Raw genomic sequence first — 27,803 nt, forward strand, 5'->3', positions numbered from 1 at the left:
TCTTTACGCATGCGCCTGCGTAGTATGGAGGGAGCGTACTGCGCTTGTGTTGACTGGAAGAAATGACGGGACCCGGTACCGGCAGACAGAGGCAGCGGAGAAAGGCGGTGTGGGAGCGATCCAGGCTGATGGGGCTGGAGGAAGCCTCAGGTATGTAGAACATCTGTTATGCTCTTCGTCTCTGGTTCTCTTTAAAGCCTCATCTACACGGGTAGATGAGGCTCCGATGTTCCTTATCAATCGAGCCGCTGATGCAGCTCGATTGATAAGATCCGACAGGACGGATCTCCCCACTGCCGATTCCCTGCTCGTTCCCCGCGAGGGGACAATGGCAGGGAATCGAGCGGAAGATAAGCTGCGCCGGCGGGGACAAGCGGGGAATCGAATGCGGCGAGCGGGGACACGGTGGGTACCGCGGAAGAGGCGATCCGGCGGCTAATCGAGGCTCCGATCCGGAGCCTCATCTACCCGTGTAGATGAGGCTTTAAGGCCTTAAAAGTTATTTCAATTGATAAGGTTTGAAAAAATCTCCTGTGAGAAAATTCAGTAGATAATTATATTATTCTTATTATTAATTATTTTTCACACTATGCATGGAGCGGAACACCTCCAACTCCTTTCCTCAACCGCAGCTTACACTGCACTGCTACGCGCATTTTTCTAGGCAGTGGATGCTCTGTCATCCATATGAATGGCCTATGTGCCACACCAGGAAAGACTGTACATGGCATTAAAGTGTAATGCAACACCCAGACAAAGTGTGACAAGGCCCTGACTAATATGTTCTAATATACTCTCCATTGAGCTGTGGCCATTGCAGGGATGTTGACTGACAACCTATTGTGTTTTAGATGATATTAAAGATGCAGACTCCTTATCTGACGAAGCAACCCAAAACAGCAATCAGAACAACAGTAACTGTTCCTCACCGTCCCGTATGTCGGACTCGGTCTCCCTGAACACTGTGAGCAGCCATGACACCTCACTGTGCTCTCCAGAGAAAGAAGCCAGCATTGCCATGAGCATAAAATTAAGGTCTGTATTGTGTTACTCTAACATAACTATCATACATTTCTGCATTTTACTAATAGTGCATTTCTTAGCATACAATATATATGTTATCCAAAGAAGCCAAGGCAGGACACCAGTCCACACTCTTAGGCAGTTTAATCACTGGTGCACTGGCGTAACAATAGGGGAAGCAGCCCTTGCCCCCGTGGGTGGGGGGGGGGCCCGCTCATGGTCGTTTTGGAGGTCTGTAGGGGTCGCAGCATGAGGGGAGAGCTTGATAGCACGTCAGTGGGGAGGGGGGACGGTCCCCCCCCCCCTCCCTCACCTCGGGCTCTCCCCTCTGCATCTATGTAAGTGGCAGCGGCAGCTATAATTACCTCCATTCACCATGAAGGTTGCCGATCTGCAAGGGCTTCACATTACTTCCTGTTAAAACAGGAAGTAATGTGAAGCCTTTGCAGATCGGCGACCTCTGGTGGTGAATGGAGGTAATTATAGCTGCCGCCTCTGCTGCTGCCACTTACATAGATGCAGGAGGGGAGCGCAGAAGGGAGAGCCAGAGGTGAGGGACGGGGAGACTGCCCCCCCCCCCCACCGACGTGCTAAAAGCTCTCCCTTCATGCTGCGACCCCCTCCAGCCCCCCTAAAATGGCCATGAGCGGTCCCCAGGGTGTGTGGGGGGGCGCTCAAATTCTTGCAGGGGGGCCTGGGGACTTCTAGTTACGCCCCTGCACTGGTAACAACACTTACAGTATCCAGCAGTGATGGGATTAAAGGGGCTTCAGCCTCACAGCCATTTTGTGGGCTCTACCGGTTTGTCAGAGGCCACAAAAGTTACTTTTTGTGGCTGCTGACAAAGCGGGAGAGCCTGCAAAATAGTGCTATGCCTTTGCTTATTTGGATTATGTATTGTGCTGGAACCATAGTGAGCACACCGTTTTGAAGGCCACCTGTATTCCCTGTCAGTACATTTGGTGCCAACTGTAGCTCTTTACTTTGCCTACAATATATATGTTTTGCCACTAATGCTAAGTTCATAGCAGGGGTTCCTAGGGGCAGAAGAATGTAACGAGATGAGCCTGTTAATCTGTACTGGGCACCCTTTTGTTAGAAGCCCTAACCGGGGGTGTTTATATACTATATAGTTATTAAATAATATATATATATAGTTATTAAAATAATTTATTGTATGTACTAAAAGTGCTTTATTTAATTAAATGTATTTATTTAAGTATTTATATAGCGCCGACATATTACGCAGCGCTGTACAGAGTATATTGTCTTGTCACTTACTGTCCTTCAGAGGAGCTCACAAACTAGTCCCTACCATAATCATATGTCTATATCGTGTAGTGCATGAATCATAGTCTAGGGCTAATTTTAGGGGGAAGGCAATTAACTTATCTGTATGTTTTTGGGATGTGGGAGGAAACCAGAGTGCCCGGAGGAAACCAGAATGCCCGGAGACTCCTTGCAGATGTTGACCTGGTTGGTATTCGAACCGGGGACCCAGCGCTGCAAGGCGAGAGCGCTAACCACTACGCCATCGTGCTGCCCCTTAAATTAAATGACTTTAATGTTAGTGTTAACCAGTACAGCAGTATGAAATAATGTTTATAAAGTAGTCATTTATGCTACTTGGGATAGAGAAAATTGATATTTATTTGCTGAGTGGTTTACACAATCTACAGCCATCGTGATGCTAAACTAGGGGTGTCAAACTCAAATACAAAGTGGGCCAAAGTTGTACACAGAGACCTAATCGCGGGCCAACCTCAATGTCTACTGGCCACCTTCCTCATAAAGTTCCCAGGTGTCTAAGGGCCTCTCCAACCCCTATGCAATTCCCTGCTGTCTAGTGTCTCTCCTTCCTCCCCTATACAGTTCCCTGGGTTCTAGTGGTCCTTCCTCCCCTATACAGTTCCCTGGTGTCTAGAGTCCCCCACCCTCCTCTATACAGTTCACGGGTGTCTAGTGCTTTTCTCCTACCTCCCCCATATGGCTTCCCTGGTGATCTAGGGCTTCACCTCGAATATAGCTTCCCTTGGTGGTCTAGAGTGGGCCTAACACACTGCAAAGTGTGGAAACCACTTGAGGGCCAAATGTAATGGCTCTAAGGGCCAGATTTGGCCCGTGGGCCGAAGTTTGACATGTATGTGCTAGACCTTCATTTTCTCTTCTGATTGCAGGCAAGAAGATGAAAACCTGAACAACCTTTTGCATAATGGTGGAAAACTGAACGCAGTTGATGAAAGGCAGATCACAGAGATCCCATCACCCAGCAGTGAAGAAAACTTAGTTCAAGAGAAGAGACTTAATAACACTGATAAACCACACAACTTGAACCAAATTAACATAAACAATAATCTGACCAATGATGACGGCGTGCACGCAGATTGTTTTGAGCGGCCGTTGATCTCGCAGGAGATGGGGTCCAGTAAGGGATGTTTTAACAATAATGAAAAACTGGACCTTGAACTTCTGGAAAATAGAAAGACCTTCCCCAAAGCTTGTGCAGTGAGTAAGGTTAACGGACACTCTCCGGACGTGGAGATGTCTCTGGACATAAGAGAACCGGTCAGGAGTGCCTCAGAGGATTCAGTGCCTTCTTATGACATGTGCATTTCAAAGAGCACCGATGATTTGTCTCCACAGCTGGGAGACTCTGTGGGCTCTGTTTCAAAATCTCACAGCATAACCAACATTGAGACGGGGGCGTTGCGGATCTATGACATCCTCAGTGACGGTGGCTCCCCGCAACCGCCGTATGTTAGTAAAACAGCAATTGCCGAAGGGCAGAATATTGTTAGAAGCAAGTCTGCAACTTTGCTCTATGATCAACCTTTGCAGGTATTCTCTACTTCGTCTTCCTCATCCGATCTGGTGTCTGCCGGAAAGAAAACTGTGTTCAAATTTGATTCTAACCACAACCCTGAGGGTGCCTACATAATGAGGGGTCCCCAGGGGTCTCAAATGTCTGCTGTGCCTCAGTATAATGTTCAGTACAGTAGCGGTGGTAGTAGTACTAGTAGCAGCGCAGCCAAAGACAATCTGTGGACACAGAAACAAATGGCCTCAGTGGATCAAGGGGGCTTGCCTCCTCCACGATTTCATATGTCTGACAGCATGGATAGTCCCAGTTATGTCAAGCACTCTGCCAATATGAACTTCTCTAACCATAATAATGTAAGAGCAAGTAACATGTATGGTGCGCATCAGAGGATGGGACCAAGACACGTAGAGGCATGGGGCATGTCTCCTAATGATCGGCTCCACCAGGGAGTAAGCCGTAACACACTTCAAAGACAAGGCAGCGCCTCTTCTAATGCTTCTATGTCTCTGGGTGATGCAGGACCTGCGAGGAGGATGGTTGCACCTGAGGGGGACTATATGACCTACAGAGACATACATGCAATGGGGAGAACTCCGCACATGGTTGCAGGACCACAGAGACCACTTTCTGCCAGGACATACAGCATGGATGGCCCTAATGCACCCAGACCACAGAGCGCACGACCTTCTGTTAACGATATTCCCGAGAGAACCATGTCTGTCAGTGATTTTAACTACTCTCGGACTAGTCCCTCCAAAAAGCCAAATGCAAGGGTTAATTCCGAGCACTCTTTGTTGGACCCTCCAGGCAGGGGTAAAGTTCCACACGACTGGAGGGAGCAGGTCCTGCGGCACATAGAAGCAAAGAAGCTTGAAAAGGTAAGAAAATGTCATAGATGATTGTTTAGGAGATCTCGATCATCGAGACCTTCATGATTCAATGTATCCCAAAGAAGAACAGTTTCTCCAACCAGATCAGTTCCTCCTGGCAAACTAGTGCAGGTCTCATAACCCATGAAAATGTTCTTTTAGCAACTTTGGTGAACTCGTTTTTTTGTTCTCTTCAGTCTTTCATCATTTTCCCCAAAAAACTTTTAATGGTTTATTAAGTTTGCTTGATTTCAAAATGATATTGTGGTCACAATCAGGCACACATTAAGGATGGTGTGGAGTGGTTAGGGTATTATTAGCACCATAAGTTTACCAGTTCCTGTCAATTGTGTAATGAGCGATCCTGCAAGAGCTCCATTTATAGGTCCCATAACTGGAGCTCTGTTCGGTGGCATGAAAGTCATTAGACTTCACTTAAAGGACACCTGTAACATTGGAAACACATTAATATAAACATATGTATGCCTGCCTGACCTCAATGCTGCTAATTTCGCTGCTTCCCACCACCCGTTTTCTTGTTTATTTTCAATTCAAGAAAATGGTCCGGAACTTCTTTCAGGGCTTTACAAAGTGTCTCCTTACGCTCACTGCTCCAGTGCATCATAAAGCAGAGAGCCAACCACACACAGGAGCACGCACATAGGGGCCAGCATTATGAAAATGGGCAGCAACAGGGCGAGTGAAGAGCTCAGCATCTTCCTGTCAACCTGTCTTCTACGATAATGTTGATGACCTAAATGGCGGCATGTGTGGCCCAGCTGCGGCTGCACAATCACACTGACCCTGCAGATAGGTATGTCAGCGTTCAAGGCTCGGATGCAGGGTAATGCTGCATGTCCATACGTAGTGGGAACTACACACCTCTTGATTTTTTGTCGCCCGTTGGAGATCGTGGCTTGATCCCCTAGTGCAACATTGCTGAGTAGCCTGACCAGCATGTCAGCTATGTAGCTGACAACGCATTCTGTTGCTAAGTGAATGGAGCCTGCATGACATTACGCATGTGAGCGGCACAGACAATGCGATCAGCCGTGGTGGTGGTGGTGATGGTGAGTTAATCCGCCTGGCGGATTGTGCAGGAGTTGATGGCCACTACACAATCCTATCGGCTGAGGAGGGAGTCATCGGCCACCTTAGTCAGGCGTGTGTATGGGCCTTTATACAACATTTGTGGACTCCAGCTGTGTAGTATGCTTGTCTGAATTTCCTGTACTAGCCACACTACTAGAGGCATAATAAAGCCAAATGATGGTGTTGCTTTATCTCTTTGTAGTCTATACAATGTAGAACAATTAAACTATTTAAGGTAGCGACACCTTTGCTAAGGCCTTTTGGGATGGCTTGAAAATTAATACCACTGTTGTAAAGTCTTGTCATGAGACTCTTTACTATTTGTTTATCCAGCCTATGGCCCAGGGTCTACAAGTCAGCCTGCAACCCATTCATGTGCTCCTCCCTCTCTTGCCCTTAGGGTGGACGTGTCATGTGTGACTAAGGAGCGTGGGAGCACATATTTTCCACATTACCCTTAAGGCAGCAAGTGGAGAAAGCATCAATGGCAATGCTATTTGAATAGAAAGAATGTCCTGTTACACATAGTCTTGGACATAGTAATGGAAATGCAGATTCTTGTGCCTCAACTCGAGCCACTCAATCTCTGGTGTCGTAATTTAACTCATCCTACCTTGATGCGTCACTCACTGTGCCACCAGATCGACCATTAGATAGATCCCTCTCTGATCAAATCTGATCAGAGAGGGTTCTATTGCCTGCCCATACACTGCACAGCAATTTCCAGTAGATTTCTCTGACCATGTTTAGTGTTGAAGACTCACCTGTCACGCTGGTGCGGATCCTAGCCTTCTCCATTGTCACTGTGAGTGCCTGTACACTGGTGCATGTGGTGACAACGTTACATGCACTAGTGTCACGTGGTACAGTCACTCACAGTGGCGTTGGAAGCCAAAAGAGGCTAAGATTTGCACTCAACAGGCGAGCCTTCAACACTGCGCACAGGAGTAGAGTGGGGGGGGTATCACTGGCCGGGGTTTTTCAGTCATCGGGAAATTGAACGCCATTCCCAGAGCGCAACCTACTGAACCTTGGCAACTAAGATTTTCCCGATCGATCCCCTCCACCATGTTGCAGTATCAATTCTCCTCCGATCTGATAAAATTATCGGATTGAAAAGCCGATTATCCCTCGAAATCGAGAGATGTATTGGCACCCCTAGCCTCCCTTGACATGCTGGTTTACTCATTTTCTTCTGAAACAGCTTTCGTCACTCATTTTCTTCTTATATGGCAATGGTCACTCCTGTGGAGTTGCGGTGGTTTCTAACAAGGCAGCAGTTACTGTCACATGGTAACAGATGAAAGTAGTATGGGCTAGAGTTGTGGGTATAATGTGCAGTGGCGAGGCTACAGTAAGAGACGTTACTGGCGAGGCTACAGTAAGGGACGTCACTGGCCTTATGGTGACATGCTGTTCCAAAAATTAGGTATAACAAGGCAGGATAACCCAGCTTCAAAACAAGCTAGTGTGAGAATTCAACTCATTGCTCACAGGTTATTGGCAGACAAGAAAACTGGTGTCATTTTCTAACATTGTGAAGAAGCATAGTCCCTGCCACACCAGTCGAATGTTCCTTCATTTCTAATGATAGTACCTAAATCACTGCTAGGTGTGCAGAAGATGCATACGTGCCTTTACAGGCATTGTCACAGATTGATGATGATACACCCTAATAAAACGTAGTATCCAAAAGGCAGGAAGTACATCACACTCATCTTTACTAAATTACTTGTGTATTCAAAGCGAAACTGTGTTCAAGCTCATGCTGTAAATATTTGTAAAAAATGGGAAGTTCAGTGCCTCTGAATGGGAGGCCAGTTGTATCTGTGCAGTACAGAGGTAACGTACATACAGGTGAAACTAAAAAAAATAACATCGTGCAAAAATTAATTTATTTCAGTAATTCAACTTAAAAGGCCTCAGATAATTAACCACTGTATTGAGTATGTTTAAAGGGCACCTGAAGTAAGAGACATACGGAGTCTGACATATTTACATCCTTTTAAATAATGCATACTGCCTGGATGTCCTGCTGATCCTCTGCTTGTTTCAGGGGTGTGATTCAGACACGACTAACTAGGAAGATCAGCAGGATAGCCAGGCAACTGGTATTGTTTAAAAGTAAATAAATATGTTAGCCTCCATATCCCTCTCATTTCGGGTTCCTTTAAAAGGGACTCCGAGCACCTCTCATGGGCATGCCTTTAAGCCAGACGACTTCCATCAAAGTTGTGCTATGACCCCTCTGGAGGAACCTCTTGCAATGGCCATGTGTGTCTCTTCCTGCTTCATTCAGTGATGCACTTCTCTAACATAGGAGACAGGGGTGACCTAGAAGTTATAACTTAGCCAAGATGGCAGCCGCGATGTTTAAATTGAAATCGAACGAAAACCTCTTTAAGTACTTCGCAGTACTGGTCGGAGTCTTAAAGGCAAGCCCATGAGAGACGCTCGAAGTCCCTTTAAGAACACCATGTTACTGCAGTGTAAATCTCTTCCTGCAGTGTAAATCAGGATGTATAATACTATGAGTAGTAATCGAGTGCACCTGCAAGGCTGAAAGGGTTTGAGAGAGGAGAGAACAAGCTCAACATCCCTTGAAATGCAGAAATGAAAATGTGTTTCATGTATGATTTCATTAACTCTTTAGACCAAGACCTGTGTAGCTCTGACTTTATTATTATTATTATTATTATTATGCTGCACAGTTAGGTCAGAATGGTTTATTGTTGCTGGCAAACTCAACAGTGGAAACACAAAGAGTGGAGTGGCACTCGCTGAAGAGGGGACTGGAGTGCCAATGCCAGATCATATCCCTGCACTCTAGGGTCAAACCATAAAGTAGGCATAGAAGAGGCAGGCACCACAGAGTGAAAAAGCTCTTTTAATTTATTGGCAAGATGTTAAAGCGGATCCGAGATGAAAAATTAACTATAACAAGTAACTTGTCAGTATATCTTATCTAAAGTTTAGATAGTTTACACAGCAAATCTAGCTGCATTTAGCTTCAACAGTTTATGATTATTTATTCCTGTGACACAATGAGGGCAGCCACGTTCTGTTTGTCATATTACACACAGGCAAGCTGATTTGCATCTCCAGCCCTCAGCCTGTGAAAACTTCACTCGTCCCTCCTCCCCTCTGCCTCTGAAATCTCTGGCTAGTAGCCTCCTCCTTCCCAGACTGAGCTCCTATAAGCCCTTTCTACATGAGTCTGACAGTGCCAAGACACTCTAGAAAAGCTGTGGGCGAGGCTTGTTTAGTTTATAGGGAATTAGTGTATTAAAACAAAACAAAAAAAAGTATTTGGCGTAAGGAATGCACCAAAAAACTATATGAAAGGAACACAATGATGCAGTGAGTAAAAGTTTATCTCGGATCCACTTTAAATTGCTCTAATAGCTTGAGGCTGTTAGCTTGACGCGGATCCGAGATAAACAAAGAAATATAGCAAGTAACTTGTCTATATATCTTATCTAAAGTTTAGATCGTTTACACAGCAAATCTTGCTTAAAACCGCTTCAACAGTATATGATTATTTCTTCCTGTGATCAAATAAGAGCAGCCATATTCTGCTTGTCATTACACAAGCAAGCTGCTCTGTATCTCCACCCCTCAGCCTGTGAAAACTCCACTCCCCTCTCCACCCCCTTGCCTCTGAAATCCGTGTATATAGGGGAGGAGTAGAAGTATATATAGAGTAGTATGTAGTAGCAGTGTATGGGGAAAGTAGTATATAGCAGAGTATATATTATTGGTGCCCCAGCATACATAGTATAGTTGGCCCACAAATGGGCACAAAAATGAAGACCGCAAAAGTATGTCTCGAATCCACTTTAACATCAGTGTCAGGAATTGTAGTTGTACGGGACATCCTATGTATAATAAAATGCTAGGATAGCTACGTTCACCGTCGTCCGTTTCAGTGACCTTCGCTATGGGCAGGCAGTGGCCCCTGGCGGTGGATCCACTGGCCACACATGCACACAATGGCAGACCGGAACAGCGACTGGCGGCGAGAGCGCTCAGTGTGCAGAGGATACAGTGGTAGCGAAAAAGGCCCCCAAAGGACGGCGGCTGTGCTTCCAGTGCCAATTTTTCTTCCGGACCTAAAGTCTAGTTATAAATACTTTAGGAGTACACGATTTGTGTCTTCAGGTCACTCTTAAACAGGCTTCAACATATCAAGGCATTGATTTTTCCCTTCCCTAACTTTTTATCAATATTACATTAAGTACCTTTTTTATGGTAAAAGGTGGACTATGTTATATTCTATGAAACTGTGCAGTCACTGGTTATTTGCAGTGTAGAACAAACTTTTTACAACACATTCCATAACCTTGCTCAGAGTTCAAACAGACCTTTTTGTAAAAGGGTGCATTTAGTGTCTGGCTGGCGTGCCGACACTGAAGCAGTTATATAATGTTTAACAGATAACTTTATATAATGAGGTGACTTTCTCTGGACCATGAAATTCCATTCTCTGCCAAGAACATTGCTTCCACATTATACCTTACTGCCACCTAGTGGTTAGTTGAAAGTATGACTGCAGGCTTTTAGGTTTGGAAAAGACAAATTATGCGCAGGCTGGACGCCCACTTGCATTTGCAAAAGCATCCACAGTTTGGTGAATTTCAGAAGTGCAACGATTCCTAAAGTGATTGCGATTTTGGTACTGTAGCCACTGATGCGGTCACTCAGTGATCACTACCAAAATGCTGCAAGCAGCGTTTTGCTATCACTCCACGATCGCATTGCTGCTGGTGGGACCACCCTCATAGGCATCTGCTGGAGTAGCGATTTGACAATCACCAGCGCTCAGAAAGTTCAGCAAGTGGGTCCCAGCCCTGAATGTGTGTTTTGGGCATTTTTCGTTCACTGGTAAACCCAAGGTCCATTGTGAAAATAAACACCAGTGGCAAAGCTACAGAGCCATGAGCCCCAGGACATATTTAGCATCATCTCCTAACCTCCTTCTCAGCATTGTATGTATGAGAATCACATCATACACACCACCAAAAGCAAGTTTCCAAGAACAGACACTCTGGCCCATTTGCAATTCCAGTTTTCTCCTAGGAGATACTTTTTCATCTTCTATTTTAAATAATTTTCCAGCATTTTTCAACTGAAAAAGTACTGAGAAGTAAGTGCAAAACTATTATCAGAATTATTTTGAGTATTTTCTTGCTTGCTGGTGGCTTAAATGGCATTTTATTGACAAATTTAAAAATATCACCTAGGTTAAAACTCAGGTGAAAATGTGAATTGCATATGGCCCTCTGTGAGAGAGGTGTAAGCGGAGGAAAAGGAATGGTTTAAAGAGACATAGAAGCGAAAAAAAATTATGATATAACAATTTGTATGTGTAGCATAGCTAAGAAATAAAACATTAAGAGCAGAGACATACGTCTAATATTGTTTCCAGTACAGGAAGAGTTAAGAAACTCCAGTTGTTATCTATGCAAAAGAGCCATTGGGTTCCACGACTTTCAAAGTCGCAGAGAGCTCTGTCTTCTGAAGCTTGTTATCTCAACTGTCAGTCACTATATTTTCTTTTTCTCTCCAGAGGACAGTTTAAAAGTTTACTCGCCTGTTCTGTAAAATCATTTAGAATGCTGAATAGTGTGTAAACTGCAAATATTAGAGAATAATGCAATGTTATAAAAAAAACACTTTATAACTGAAAATAAAAATATGAAAATATTTTCTTTGCTACTATTGTTCTAGTAATTATCCATACTACACAATCAATTCATTTTATAATCATTTTTTTTTAACTTCAGTGTCTCTTTAATGATTACCAAAGCACATATAGAAGTAATACTTAATTCATACCACTACAGCAACAATAAAGAGTTTACTGCAGTGACAGGAGGAGGGGGCACCATGTTGCTCTCTCAGGTCCACTGGCTCTGGAGTTCTCCAGTGATGGTCATGTCTAGGAGAAGCATGTGATCAGTTTGATCAGGTCATAAGATATGTAAGTCTCTGATTTGCTACTCATGATCATGTGCTAAAGCAGGATGTGATCACAGCAAATCAGAGCTTTGCAAATCTATCAGCTGATCAAACAAATTACATGCTTCTCAATGAGTTCTCCTAGACATGACTATTGCTAGCGTTGTCACATCCTCTGCTACACCAGTGACCACCACTTATCTAGCTACAGTTTCTTTGGTGAAGAACAGGAGGTGAATGAAGACACCTGGTTATTATGTAGAAGACTTGTGCATGACCTTTTCCTGTGTTTTAGTTTGTATGCATGCATGTATCTATATAAATAAATGTGTTGTTTATTGGTTTATAGGTATGTCCAACATTTCATTGGCTCACTGATCACAAACCTAACTTGACTTCGAAGGGCGCATGTGTGCATGTTCACAGCTCTGTTACTGGTTACAGGAACCATACTGCTTTGTTTGTGTCTGCATGAGAGGTGCATGGCAGCCAAGTGTGTTGAGTGCATCTGTGAATAACCCATTCAGTTGTATATGCATGCTTTACTAATCTGTGTTGTTCCATCTGTCCTTCTCTATTCAGAGCATGCTGTCACGGTCCTATAATTCCACTTACACTGCAGGTAGCAGCTCTCTGTATGGCAGCTCTAGAGATCTGCATGGCAGCCAGGGCAGTGTTGCCTTTAGTGTTGCTGACAGAAGAGGTTCTGGTGTTCACATACTTCATGTGAGTACTTCTGTAGCCGTCTTAGGTTAAATCAAAGCACGATGCAATGTGGAGACAACTGTACTGATTGGTGATTGAAAATTCTACATCTAATCTGTTACATTCATTCTATTCCAGTATGGTATTGATAACCCACTAAATGCACTAATATGAACTGATATTTAATACAGTTTGATTATGAAATGTGTCCATAGAAATGACATGATCATCAGCCAATGTGTCTGGCCACAGTCCCTTCACAAAACATTTATACAACTGTGACTGTTGTCCAACTCCTCCAGAGATCTCCTGGTCTGATCTTACGGGAAGACATGAATGGACAGGCTGAGATTCCCCAGGTGGCATCTGATGTGTTCCCCAGAAATAAGTCATTGCCAGGAATGTTAGACCATTCTCTTCTCTCCGCCATTAAAAGAAGTACAATAGGGACATTCCAAGAATCTTTAGGAGTATGCACACAACTTCATATCCAGACGAGGGAGTAACAATAGCCCCTGCAAACCCCTGAAATTGCAGGGGGGGGGGGGAACCACACCTCCTCCCTCTCCACACTTACATGCAGAGTAGCGCAGTCAGCAGTGTAATATTTGCAAAACCAAAACAGAGAACAAAAACCAGTATATGCTGCTCAAAAACTGCACTTTATTGTAGATATTTAAAAAGGCACACACATATAGAATCAAAGCATGTCAGGGGTTAACCATACAGTGCTGGAAGCAGGCAAGTATTCCTTACGCTCCCTGTGCTACTCTGCAATGGTGTCAGGGCAAAGTGTGGTTGGGTGCAGCAGGTAGAAGTTTCGATCCCAAGGGGTCCCTTGACAATTTCACAGGGTAAGGGTGGACATGGGGTTTGTTGTTACACCCCTGTGTCCAGACAGTCTGGTGACTTTTAGTACTATAAGACGAGTGACAGTTTCTCAGAACCAGGAATTTTAGAAGCCAATTAATGTACAGGTATGACGGCTGCATTGAGAGGTCAGATATGACACAGTTCTTTGATATCTGTAGAAAAGGCTCAAGAAAAGTTGGGGCCTGTTATATAGTTCCCATTTCTGCGGTAACCTGGAGAAACCTCAGGTGGTTGCTGAGGTTTTCCTGTGGGCGAGGTGCTCTTTTCTATTGTGGTCAAGAAGTTTCTTACTTTGCACACTACTGATTATAAAGCATGAGAAATCCAAATGCTCAATAATAATCCACCACTTTACACGTCCGGTTCTCCAGTGAGGTAAATGTATATTTGTGAAGATAACTGACCTGCTTCTGAGCCTTGCTGTGCAAAGTGATCAGCCCCCTGTGTGTAATGCCTTCCTTGCTCTTTGTGATTCTTGTATTTAGCTTTGTTGTCTGCTGTTGCCACTGGGGGTAGCAGTTCCATGTGGGAAATCAAGATAGCGGCTTTGCCTATTTTATATCTCATTTCTGGAGTCTTGCTCACTATATAGAAAATAACACTTATTAAATTACTTTATGATTTGGGTATAATCTGATGACAGCTGTCATCTGTAAGGGGAAAATAACACTCCTTTTGTCCTTTCAGTAAGTGTGCTGTACCATCTGGCCCAAATGTGCACATGCCTTTACAGTATAAGCAAACCCAAAAGAAAAAGAAAGGGCATATGACTGCATTACTGGTTGTAAACTATGAACCGTAAACTTTATTTTACTTCAAACACAAAACCATTCAAAAACATATGATAATGACTCTTTTTAGAAATTCATGCAATGAAGAGCTTCATGACTACCTACTACCCCAGTTGCAGCTCCCGTGTGTACACAGTACCGCTACCCCAGAATCCCCCACCACTGTCCATCTTATCATCTATAACAAAGGGATAGACTTATTTAAGAAGTCCATTGCTCAGTTAAATCTTGATGGATATGGTTCTATATGTCGCTCAGTCTGTGGTCCTCACTGGCACCCACTAACACAGCTTCTGTATCTTACACTTCCAACTGCTGCGTTCTCTCAGTAATCCAATCAATGCTTGCCTCTGTCACTAATTGCAAGTATTCCAATTAAGACAGTCTATAACAAACTTATCCCGTGTCCAATCAGATTTCACTGTACAGTCATAACAAACAAAAATGTAACATTTAATTGGTATATATTGCAAAGATCACAGAGGCGTGCACCTTCCATCCAAGGCTTTAATTCCACAAAGGTGACAGTGTGACAGTCCAACATTCAATATATCGCTTCAGTGTGCATAGCCATGCAACAGCAAATAATAGCAAACTGGCGTGGATCTTACGTGTCCATACAGTGACTGGTCAGTGGGAGGGAGGTGGGTGGTAGGCACAAAGTTGGCGAGCGACGGCCGTTTCGCGTCTCCTGACGCTTGGTCACGCTACGTGCCACTCGAACTTGTTGCATGGCTATGCACACTGAAGCGATATATTGAATGTTGGACTGTCACCTTTGTGGAATTAAAGTCTTGGATGGAAGGTGCACGCGTCTGTGATCTTTGCAATATGTATTGAACTGTTCCTTCCATCTCTAAAGCAGAGCACATGTCCAGTGACAGCTTGTCCTAGTTGCTAGTGCTGCCATAGTGGTCAGTTAGGATTGATACCTGTGCTTTTCGCTCACTTTATGGGATGTGCCACACCGTACACCTTTGTTTTACCTAACCTAACATTTAATTGGTATTGAATACATTTTTTTCATAATCTGATAACTGTAATGTGAAATCTGATTGGTTGTCACTATTCTACTAATCTTGTAGTTAAATGAATAAAGTGGGGCTCCACACTACTTATATTTTATTCTAGGCATTTTTATTGTGAACTACATACAAAATATAATGTAACTACAACAAAAAAAATGTATTTAGAAGTATATTCAATCTCCCACCTAATCAATGTCCTCCTGTTTAAGAGCAGAGTTTCTCCGTCCCCCCGCCCCCCTAAGTCATGGGTGCTGTGTCTTTAAGGCCCCATTCACACTTGCTCAGCGCAAAACGCTAGCGGTTTCTTAAAAACCACTAGCCCATGTAAACCTATAGCAGTTTTCTCACTGCTGTGGTTGAAGTTAGCGTTAACCGCATACGCGTAACATGCAGCGGTTTGCCGGCGATTAGCATGCATAGCAACGCTAATCGCTATGGCACCCAAAATGTTGCAGTGTCCAGTCATTTTTTTCCGCATTAATCGCCAGTGTTTTGCGGTTTTAAGTGTGAATGGGGCCTAAGTGTTTTTTTTTCAGTCAATATTTATAGTGTAAAAGAAACTAATACTATAAAGGTACATACACACGCTAAACAAAAGTCATTTAAATCGTCCGACCAACTACATGTCTCTCCAAATCGGAAGACAGTTGTGTTGAAATGTAGCCAAATCGAAAACGCCCAATATCAAGCATTGTGCCCAGTCCAACTGGCGCATCAATTCCCCTCAACTGTAGGGCATATATCGTGGAGTCAGCCAGGTGTGTACAATGTTATTCTACAGCAGTGATCTGCAAACTTGGTTCTCCAGCTGTTAAGGAACTACAGGTCCCCGGAGTAATGTCTTTTAGAGACGTGCCGGAGTAATGTCTGTTACCGTAGCGACGTGACAGGGTAATGTCTGTTAGCGACATGCAGTAGCAATGTCTTTTACCAATGTGTCGGAGTAATGTCTTTTAGGGACGTGCTGGAGTAATATCTTTTAGCAGCACGTCGCTCATTTGTGTGCAGTGACTTTTGTCAAGCTTGTGTGCGGACCCTAAGTTCCAGATCTATAGAGACGCAGGGAGTGGATAAAGCTGCCTACTGTCACTGCTGATATAAATTTCCCAGCATGCCTCTAGGCACTATGTTGTAAGTATAGGCACATTTTTGAGAAGCCCAGATTGTTTCAGCATGAAGGGTGAGGAGTCTTCCCATAACTGTAGCAAAATGGATGTTCCAACCATTCCTATTACAGTCTCCATACTACATTATAAATAAAATATTATCCAGAACGATGAATGGGACCTCTCATAGCTGCCTCCTCAGCAGTGTAGACTTGAGAAGTGGCTTGCACAGATCTCATCAGCACAGTCCCTGAGAGACAGAAGAAGCTGAGATGTAATGCTACATCATCTTCCAACACTCAAATATAAGTTCTCTGTGGACTGACTCTTCCAGGAGTTTATTCTTCGTGCTGGGAAAATGTGGTAATGATTCTATGTGGTAATTTCATCATCTAGATCAGGGCTGTCCAACTCCAATCCTCCAGGGCTATGTCCATGCCAGTGTTTAGGAGGGACTGAGATATGGAGAAATGTGTTCCACAAAATCAATTTGAGCCATGCCAAAAATGTGTGAGGACCTTGGCCCTTGTGGACTGGAGTTGGATAGCCATGATCTAGATCGTAAAGCTTATAAGTGTTTGTTTGAAGTACAAACTGTTTAATCTGTGTTGTGGAACCTAATCAAATAATCTGTGACACAATAATACAATAAATAAAAGCTAATATGCAGCAGAGGTACCAACTATCAGCTCTTGAGCCATAGTCAAATACTGGATGATCCCAGAGAGCCATGGCACAGGGCTCTTCATTAGGAGTTTTAGGTGCCTAAAATCACTTTTCTTGCTTTGCACAGTTGTTCAGAAAATAACGCTCTGTTTGTAGTCCGAATTCTTGCTTGGATGATTTTGCTGGCATAATCGCTTGCAAATGACTTAAAATACGAGGCAAATTTTCAAAGCAGTTATGCCAATTAGTTGGATCTGAAATTTTCATATTGAAAAACGCACTGTGCAGTTATTTTTGTTTGCAGCCGTGCAGGTTTTCATGCCCAGCTTAAAGAGGAACTGTCGCGAAAATCTTAAAATTTAAAATGCATATAAATAAGAAGTTCATTTCTTCCTGAGTAAAATGAGCCATAAATTACTTCTGTACTGTGTTGCTGTCACTTACAGTAAGTATTAGAAATCTGACATTATCGACAGATTTTGGGCTAGCTCATCTCTCCATAGGGGATTCACAGCATGGCCTTAATTCTTTATAAAGACATTCCCTGAAAATGATTAATACAAAGATGCTGGCCAGCCTCCCTGCTGACTGTTCACTTTTTTGGCAGTTTGGTGGAGCAACTGCCATTCACTAAGTGCTTTTAAAAATAAAGAAAACCCTGAGAACCCCCCCATGAGGAGATGGGCTAGTGCAAAACCTGTCCAAGAACCAGATTTCTGCTATTTACTGTAAGTGACAGCAACATAGGAGAAACGTAATTTATGGCTCATTTTACTCTGGAAGAAAGATACTTCTTATTTGTATATGTTTACATGTATTAAAAATGTTACGATTTTCGCGACAGAGGTCCTTTAAGTCCTCTCCTGCCTGTAGCTTCAAGTTACTAAACTGAGGACTTGCAATTGCTCACCAAACCACCTCCTTATGTAGACACACAGTGGTTAATGCACAACATTACAGGTATACTTCCTTGCACAGACAGCGCACAGCAGTATTGCCCTAATTTCCAACACGGAGTTAAACTGTTACTGCGACCCATGGTACTCGAGTAGTGCGATTGTTGCTACAGCAACATGCATAATGTATGTGCGTAACGCATGCTTCCGCAGAATTGTTTTCTCTACTTGAGTAACCCGGGTCATGCTAATAGCATAACTCACGGTACTTGCTGCCAGAAATAAGCGTAATACTGCCATGCGCTATCTGTGCACGGCGGTATTACCACTATGTTGTGCATCAACCCTATGGGCCCTTATTCAATTTATCTTTTCTACTAAGTTTTGTCCTATATGATATTTACACAACGCATCCGTAAACTACCTTCTAAGCCACCAGCAAGCAAGAAAATACTCCGAATAATTTTGATAGTACTTTTTCATCAATTTTTTTGCATTTTTCTGAGTTGCAGAGTGCTAAAAAGTTATTTGAAATAGAAGATTAAAATTTATCTCCTAGGAAAAAACTTAGGAGAAAAAGTGAATTGCATAAGGGTCCGTATGTAATTCACTTTTTCTCCTAGGTGATATTTTCAAACTTGTCAATATAATGGGCAGCATTCACAAAGCATTACCGCATGCAGTAATACTGAAACCGGCTTATTTTACCGACCACCTTCTCTAATTACAATTCACTAAACCTGTTTCCGCTCAGAAAACTAATATTACTGACTTGCGTGGTAATTGCCTCAGGAAATGTCAAGAAATTGCAATTTACACAGATTTCCTCATTCTGTTTACCGGGCAAAAGTGTTTGGTACTTTCCGACAGCTCATACCTGCCGATAACTCACTCTTCCCATGCAGTCTCTGTGCAGTAGATTTGACAGACAGTCTTCGGGGAGAGCCACACAGCCCTGCTTCTCACGCTGATTTGTTGGGAAGGGCTATCAGGTGGAGGGTCTTTCACTATACCAAAGCAGAGGAAGGTGAATTTTACAAGAGGCATCCTTGCATCCCTTTAGATATGGAAATGTGTATTCTGGCATGCAGAAGAGCTCCCCCTGGTGGCTGTAGCACATTTAAAGTGGAGCAGTGCTTTTCAGCGCTGCTAGATTTGGGTGCAGCCAGTGCCGCCATAGACTATAATGTGGATCAGTCTATAGCGGCGCTCAGTGAGTAACGTCGGCGCCGTCAGAAGACGGAGCCGAAGTTGCTTAAAAAACACAATAATTCGGCCTCCAGCAATTGCTGGAAGCCGAATTATATCATTCCCCACTATCCATGGCGGCCTGGAGGGGGAATAGTAATTACATCAGCCCGGACTTGTGCAGAAGCAGGATCAGCCATATAACAGCTGTATCCTGCGCCCAAGTCTACCGGCGCCGTTTTCATATGTATGCCATCTGAAGGGATGACAGGAGGCACAGGACAGAAAACCTCGGAGTCATACACGCAGCTCTCTGCCTCACGCTGACAGAAAACACCCCTGCCTGCCTGCTGCCCTGCTACACGCTAGTAAGTGACACTTACCGAGCAGGGCTTAGTGAATTGAGGCATGTTTGTTCGGTAAATTACCGAACTTCTGCCTCATGCGGGAAAACTTTAGTGAATTTGGAAAAAAAAAGAGTAAAATACTGAATGCGGTATTTTACCAAACAGGATGATTTTACCGACCTGCCTTTAGCGAATGCTGCCCAATGTCTTTTAAACCACCAGCAAGCAAGAACATACTCAAAATAATATTGATAGTACTTTTTCACCAACTTTTTGGTACTTTTTAAATTGCAAAGTGCTGAAAAGTTACTTTAGATAGAAGATGAAAAATTATCTCTTAGGAGAAGACTCGGGAGAAAACGTTAATTGCATATGGGCCAAGGTTTCTACTCTGGCTAATGTAGACAGGCATTTATTGTTATTCTTACTTTAAGAGCTAATTAACTGACATCTGACTGACCTGCTGAATCCAGGGAGGATGATGCAGGCTGTTCTGAACTGGCAAGCACATTTAGCTCACGGTGAAGGTATTTTTGTCTACTAGTTGGCTGCTATACACTGTTTACATTCATTTATCATCCTAATTGCTATTTGGCTTTACTTAGTTTTGAGGTTTTTGTGACTGAAGTAAGAGCTGCTGGTTATGGCCTCTGGTGCACATTATTCCTTATGCCTATTCTGTTTCAATGGCTAAATACTTTCTTTTTTCCCTCTTGTTACGCTGACAGCACCCCACTGCTGGGAGCACAGGAGACCCTGCTCAGGATGAGGTGTTTGGGCCTGGGCAGACAAGCTATGCCACTTTGCTCCACAAGGACAATGCTGCTGACAGTGCAAAAAAGGTAGTTATGAAGTTACACTAGACAAAGCCTTGTAGGTTCTGTCAACAGTCTTTCCCAGGTCTTGTGTCACTGAGTATTGTTACCACTATATGCCTCTTGTGCTGCTTAGAACTTCAAATTATCAAACCAACACCAATTAACTGAACTGAAAACCCATCTGCATATATTGTGTGAAGATTTATTAAAGATATATTTACATATGCAATATTTCAGCTCACCAAATGACAGGGCTTGATTTACATCTCATGAGCCTATAGCTTCAGAGGTTCTGGCGCCCTAAACTCTGTTCTCCTCTAAACTCGTGAACCTGCAGATCCTGATGCCACGTGGGTTCCCCCTTTTCAACTGCCTGTCATGCCTGCGCTTACCATCCTGGGCCTGCTGACATCACTGGTCCTGGAGCATAGAGAGCTGTCCATCTAGCCCACCCTTACAGCTCTCTGTGTTTCCTTGTTGGTTACCAGCCTGGTTCAGTGCATGTAGCATAGAAAGCAAAAAGGACAGGCTGCGATGGGACTGCTACCACACTGGCGCCCCTAGGCCCGTGCCCAATGCTAAATCCGGCCTTTACAGATGTATACCATAGATCTGCTCACAGACCCATTTCAAAGTGTTCTTTAGAAAACAAAAAACAAGATGCAGCCTTCTCTCTGCCTCTACCAGGCTTTGTAAAACCCCTCCCAAAAGTTCATGTTCTTTTCAACAGAAAAAGAGTTAAAAAAGGTGCACCATCGTAGGCTTTAAGAGAAATGTTACTATTCATCAGCTAAATACATCTAAACATTTCCATTTGATTTACAGATGCATATGAGCAATGGGCAGATGTGCCAGCCATCGAGATCACAGAGCAGCTACAGCCAACTCCATCATCACCCTCCCCAGCCAGCAATGGTAAGAGATCCATTCTAATGCTGGGAATACACGGTTCGTTTTTGCCTTCGTTTAAACCTTCGATTCGTTCGGTAAACGAATCGAGTGTTGAAAACGTATGTGAAAATAGTCATAATCTCATTATAGTTTCGATTAATAGACCCCAAAAACGAACGACTAGTGATCGAACATGTTTGATATTATCTCTCTTTATCCATCTAATCGAGCCATTGGTAGGCTTGATGGCTGTTCAGATCGATTATATATTCGTTTATGCTAGTCCGTCCCTGTAAAAAGGGATTTTCGTTTCGTTTCTTTGCAGCCTTCGATCATTGGAAAAACGAAACCATCAGAATCGAAAAAAAAAACGAAACCGTGGGTGGTGATATTAACCGTATGACCGATTATTTCGGGATCGAAAAGGACAAAAGGCACAATCGAAACGAAGGTTTAAACGAAGGCAAAAACGAACCGTGTATTCCCAGCATAACACAGCTTCCCACATGCTCAGCGATACCAGAATCTAGTGAGCATTTCTGAGTAATAGTGTTATGTTGGGAAATAAGGAGGAACCTATGCTATGGCACTGACCAGCATACCTCCCAACTTTATGAGATGAGAAAGTGGGGCACTTAAGCCATGCCCCTACCACACCCCTAATCACGCCCCTACCACACCCCTAATCATGCCCCAGACCCATCACTAGTCGTACCCCAGACCCATCACTAGTCATGTATACCGTAATGATTTCATAAGAAAAATATGTTTATGCTTCTAAATGTATGGCTCTCCACCCCGTAACATCATATACTGCTGTGCAAAACTTCAGGACAGCACCTCGCTCTAAGCTCTTACAAGACAGAGTATGACGTATGTCACTCAGGTGGGCAATGTAAGTCCTTTAGGATCTACCCAATGGGCGCCCCACAGGGACGTTGCTTGTATCCTAAGAGTTCCGGGCACTCCAGATGGAAAATGGGTGTGTCCATGAACCAGAATGTGCGTGAAGTTATTTGTGGAGCCAAATTTACATGAACTGAACAGCGGTCTAAGTAGGCCTGCTCAGGAAAATGTTGGATGAAGCCCCCTCTCATGCAGCATATCACATACATAGGCAAAGTTTCCTGGCTTCTGTGCTGGCTGGTCTGGCTTTCTGCTGGGCGGGCTGGCCTGCCACCAGGTTATCTGGCAGTTCCCCCATAGCATTTCCTGACCTTCTAGTGGACCCCCTCCCATGGGGCTCCCATTTATGCACCACAACTCCCAGCATGCCCCCATAGAAGAAGCTCCCTGCATGCCCCATAGAAGAACCACAGCTCCCTGCATGCTTCCATAAAGCCATCACAGTGCCCAGCATGGCACCACAGCACTCAGTATGCCCACATAGAGGCACCACAGCACCCAGCCTACCCCAATTGATGCACCGCATCTCCCAGCTTGTCTGCCATTGAGGCACCACAGCTTCCAGAATGGCCGCCATTGAAGCACCACAGCTGACTCTGCCTGGGGGACATCCGGGGCACCCCAGAATAGATCCGGGGCACGTGCCACTGTAGAGTGAAGAACAACAATGACTTAACCGATGCTTTTCTTGCTGAATATTCGCTGTGTCTTTGTAGGTGAAGTATTAAAAAGCAAGATTATCAGTTGTATGTGTTTGTTTAAATTTAGGTACGGGTGAGGCTGGTGAAGGATCCTGAGCTGGGCTTTAGTATATCAGGAGGTGTTGGAGGAAGAGGAAATCCCTTCAGACCAGGAGATGACGTAAGTGAAACTATTTGATGTCATTCATGTTCCTACACTGTTCTGTACACCTGTAAACATAATGATAAAATATATTTGATTCAGACTCAATCTTTGTTGCAAAGTGTAAAATAAAATAGGAGAAGCACTAAACTCTCCTGTTTGATCAGTTGTAAATAATATACAGGGTGGTACACAAAAGAACGGCCAGTCTGGCTGCAATGAGGGTGAGTATACAGGTAGATGCCGGCTGGCCCGTCCCTGTACATCTCTTACGCGATCCCTGCTGTTTGTCCTCCCTAACTGTCGCAGTGCCTGTCGCCTGCATTTGCTGCCATATGAGAGTGTTACCCATTCAGCAACAAATGCAGGTGACACCCCCCTTCAATAAAGCCAGGGAGAACAGACAGCAGGGATCGAGTAAGAGATGCACGGGGTCGGGCTGCCACCTGCCTGTACACTCACGCTCATAGCAGGCAGATGGGGATGGACTTTTGTGCGCCACCCCTACTTTCATAAATATGTTGATAGATGCGTGTAAATTTCTCCCACCTTTTTTGTGCAGGGCATATTTGTAACACGAGTACAATCTGAAGGACCAGCATCTAAAGTCTTACAGCCTGGAGACAAGATAATACAGGTAAATACCTCCTCCCAGGTGCCGCCTTGTGATATGTTGCCTTTCACATCACTTCATTATTCTTTGAAAGTGACATTCTGGCTAATTGTACAACAGCCAATTAGCAATCTTGAATATGATATAGAACAGTAAGACAACGCAGGTCTATCCCGCTTCCTCAGGTCAATCAGAGTAGATGTGCCCGAAAATATGTTTAAACAGTAATATACTACAAGTTCATACAGTATTAGGCTATACCACCCCAGCAAAATACATGACAATAAATCCTATATTAATATATATGAACTTCAATTATAAGCTTTGGGCTGAAACCCAGCTTCCAGAGAAAATGGAAGGGAGTCTGTCCAGCTCATTGTCTCTCCCCTCTCCGAAGTGCAGTAGTGGCCAGGGACTTTGATCCTCCCTTCCCTTCCATCCACCATCACCCAAAGTGCAGCCATCTCTCTCTATCCTCCCCCTCTGTGTAATAGAATGCAGAGTAATCACTGCAGCAGAAGCAAAGTCACGAGTCCAGCGCCGGTTGCTGTAACCGCTCATCTTCCTTATTCACACCAATCTGGGTGCATTAGCCTACTGCTGGCTCCCAAAATCACATGACACTTTGTGCGTGAGGAAGATGAGAGCACATGACACCCGCTGCTCCTGTTGCGGCGATTACACTGCATTTCATTACACACAGGAAAGATAGTGAGAGGTAGACGTGCTTTGGGTGCTGGTGGGTAGGTGGGATGATCAAAGTCCCTGGCCACTAGTACTCTGCAGGGAGAGGGAGAGAGTCGGATGGCTAAATTTAGGACTGACTCTTTGTCTTAAAAAAAAAAAAAAAAATTAGGACTGACTCAAGTATAAGGCAAACACCCCCCACTTTTATACTGTGAGTCAGTACTAATTTCTCTACTTACAGCTGAGTAATTATATATACAGTATGTATATATCTTGGGTGGCTTTCTATCGGCAGTACAGGTAGTCCCCGGTTAACGAACGAAGTAGGGACTGTAGGTATCGTTCTTAACCTGAATCTGTTCTTAAATTGGAATATTGTGCGATCTCTGCCCCCTGTACCTCCTCTGTGCCCCCCTGTGCCTCCAGTATCCCCCTCTGTGCCACCTCTGTCCTCTGCACCTGCTTATACAAGTTTAAAAGCCATTTTTTCTTTGAATTTTTTAAAATCGATTTTCTCAAAAACTAGAAGTCCAATTTAAAAAACAAATTGACTTGTTCCCATGGAAACACAGAATCCATGCCGTTTGTATTGGTGGGTCGTTCAGAAGTTGGGCGTTCGTAAGTCTAGGACTGTATATTTCCTAAGTCATAAATGTAAAGAGATGTATAATTTTCCCACTGAAGATGCCACCACGCTGTTTGTAGCTCATAGCCAGTGCTCGCCATCAAAACAGCTCTATCCTAAAGCAACACCAATCAGGATTGGGAATTCAGACATAAACAGCTCCAACCTTGTGCGCAGCCTTGGCGTACTAATCGATGGGGAATTGAGTTTCAGAAACCAAATTTCATCTGTAGTTAAATCTTCCTTCTTTCATCTGAAGAACATTGCAAAGATTAAACATCTGATTCCCCCAGAGGATCTTCAAACCCTAGTCCACGCCTTCATCACATCACGGCTGGACTCCTGCAATGCCCTTTATGCTGGCCTCCCCAAAAAAGACCTGCGTCGCCTGCAATTAGTGCAGAATGCTGCTGCCAGATTGCTAACAAACCAGCCTCACCACTGTCACATTACACCGATCCTTCGCTCACTGCACTGGCTACCAGTAGAATGGAGAATACTCTTCAAGATTGGACTGCTGACATTCAAATCCCTGCACAATCTGGGCCCTGGATACATGAAGGACTTGCTGAAGCTGCACCACACCTCTCACAACCTCAGATCAGCAAGTTCTATAAACTTGGTCACTCCCAGAGTGCACCTCAAAAAATCTGGAGACAGAGCCTTCTGTCATGCTGCCCCTACTCTTTGGAACTCCCTACCACACCCAGTAAAGACAGCACCATCCCTGGAGCTATTCAAATCCAGACTGAAAAGCCACCTGTTTAGCCTGGCATTTCCAGATTTATAAAATTCTTCCTCTGTACCACGACGGTCGGAGCCATGCTTATGCGCTTTGAGTCCCACGGGAGAAAAGCGCTTTACAAATGTTGTTTGTTGTTGTTGTTGTTGTTGTAGATGACAAATGCCCGTTTCTTTTTCACAGGCCAATGGGTACAGCTTCCTGAACATTGACCACAGCCAGGCAGTGTCTTTGCTGAAGAAGTTTCAGAATGCCGTGGAGCTGATTGTTTTACGTGATGGAGCCGTGTAAACGAAAAAAGGACAATGAACTGAAAGCCAGCAATGCGTCGAGAGAGACTCTTAGCATCAAAACTATTTTTCTATGTATATAAGCAAAATCAACTTCGAGAAAAAAAAAATCATGCACTTGGAATTTTGATAAACAAGACAAAACAATTTGTACAGAAATGTATTCTCAAAAATGTGTGGTTTAGGGGCATAAACCACTGTAGATAAAGCAGCCGGGGGGTTCACAGGCCTTGCTGCTCTAGTGTATGAATGTGTGAGCAGTCTTGCCTACAAGAACAAACCTGTGTTGTTTTTGTACAGAATGTAGGTTTATTTTTGGACAAAGTGCGTTACTAAAACTCTGTATGATATTAAAAAAAAAAATTGAGCCTAAATTGTAGCAAGCAGGCGAGAGGGGCAGAGCTGTCTCTGCTGTAGCTATATGTAAGCCTTTCTCTCTTCACACCTAGTATCATTGTCAATTATTTTATACATTTTAAAAACCACTGGTGTAGAGGTGGACAGGACCGTGTTGGCTTTGCTATGTGAATATGGCGGGTAGTGAAGCAAAGTTGTGCAATTTGGTCGGCCGGGTAAAGTGGTCTCCTGTCCCGTCTGGCGTTCGCGTCGGAAATAAGTGCTCTTTCTTTGAATATAGGATCTTATTACTGAAAGCAATTTTTAAAAGGCATCAATAGCATTTTTTAAATAAATTCTGTGTGAAGAATCTAGCTGTTTGGTATGTCTGAAGTATATTTTGTTTTGATTTTATTTTTTCTTTGTGTGCACATTTTAAAAAAAAAATTATAACAGAGATTATTTCATGGGAAGTGTGTTTACATGTTTTCACTATCTGTTCTCATGTAATATAGGTAATGCTTTAGAGCTAGGCCTTGGGTGGTACTTAAAAAAATTACAGATTTAACCTTCATAAGAATCATTTGTACACCGTGCCTGAGATCATTCTATTAGAAATTTAGTTCCTCAGATCTAACAAACTATAGTTCTTGATGGAAACCTGGAGTGAGTTAGAATATGGGGCTACATTCACTGACTTTCTATTTGCTTGGCTGTTGTGCTGATCATTTGCCTGAATCATTGACCCAGAAGTATGTTTATGTGATTCAAACAAGACTGAAGCTTAAAATACTGTGCTAGAGCCCGGCAAATAGCATTTTAAAGATGTAATAGCAATGTCAGGCTTCTTTGAAAGGGGTCATCACAGATTTTTGGTGGGTGCTGGAGAAGTAAACCACTGGATGGATTCTTATATCTCGGAACAAGTTTAGTATGGAAAACTCTACTCTACTACTATCTCTGTTGGCACACTACTGTGGCCAATGCTATTGCTCTGTGCTCTTAATAATATTTATTTCCTATTATGGAGAATGCAGCAGAAAATGTAGACACCTCCAAATGTAGGCTAGAATAACTGAAACACCAAGTTGGACTGGGAAAAAGACCCGTTGTTGAATTATACAAGAGATATAAGAAGCCGTCCCTCCAGACTCCACCTGCTATTAAAATGCTATTTTTGATTGGACTGACCTTTTCGAAATTTGTCTTACTTCTGAAGTCTTCTTTAAAGTTACTTTCTTATTACCTTGAACACACCAAAACATTGGTGCAATTGCAATGTCAACTCTTGAAGACACGTGTGAATAACATCTTTTGGGGCTGTAGTAAGTGGCCCAAGATCATCTTCGGGAGCTGAAGTCTGCATTTTTTTTGTAACCCACCTTGTTTTCTGAGTACAAGAACTTGGTATATGTTGATTATGGTAACGGTTTTGATATTAAACAGATTTACTTCAGGTTGAATCTTGACTCTGCTAAACGGTTCTACCCCACCTTCCACTGTTTGCTGATTTCTACTTTAGTTTAAAAGGGAAACATTCCCGATCTTCATTTAAAATCTCTAAGCTGAGATCATGTGATTAATGCATCTGTATCTGATTCAGCCTCTGCAACGAGTCTAGCATTGCGTTACATCACTGGCCTATGACGTACCGCCACCACATTGACTCACGCGGAGCGAGCAGGG

The 27,803-nt window shown here is 43.6% G+C and overlaps 1 protein-coding gene across 4 annotated transcripts in view; it reads left to right on the forward strand.

The window, feature by feature from the left end:
- ERBIN (erbb2 interacting protein) overlaps positions 1 to 26,491 on the forward strand; it is a 335,765-nt gene extending 309,274 nt beyond the window's left edge. For 3 of the 4 annotated variants that reach the window (XM_068249944.1, XM_068249941.1, XM_068249952.1), the window contains 8 exons: positions 852 to 1,035; positions 3,201 to 4,722; positions 12,349 to 12,492; positions 20,095 to 20,208; positions 21,010 to 21,099; positions 22,750 to 22,842; positions 23,387 to 23,461; positions 25,675 to 26,491. In XM_068249944.1, coding sequence (XP_068106045.1) covers positions 852 to 1,035; positions 3,201 to 4,722; positions 12,349 to 12,492; positions 20,095 to 20,208; positions 21,010 to 21,099; positions 22,750 to 22,842; positions 23,387 to 23,461; positions 25,675 to 25,782 — 2,330 coding nt within the window. In that variant the 3' untranslated portion in view covers positions 25,783 to 26,491. The remainder of the gene's footprint in view (positions 1 to 851; positions 1,036 to 3,200; positions 4,723 to 12,348; positions 12,493 to 20,094; positions 20,209 to 21,009; positions 21,100 to 22,749; positions 22,843 to 23,386; positions 23,462 to 25,674) is intronic. The other variant, XM_068249959.1, reaches the window with a different exon arrangement.
- The last annotated feature ends 1,312 nt before the right edge of the window (positions 26,492 to 27,803 follow it).

Source organism: Hyperolius riggenbachi, chromosome 1, assembly GCF_040937935.1.
Source record: "Hyperolius riggenbachi isolate aHypRig1 chromosome 1, aHypRig1.pri, whole genome shotgun sequence".
NCBI lineage: Eukaryota > Metazoa > Chordata > Amphibia > Anura > Hyperoliidae > Hyperolius > Hyperolius riggenbachi.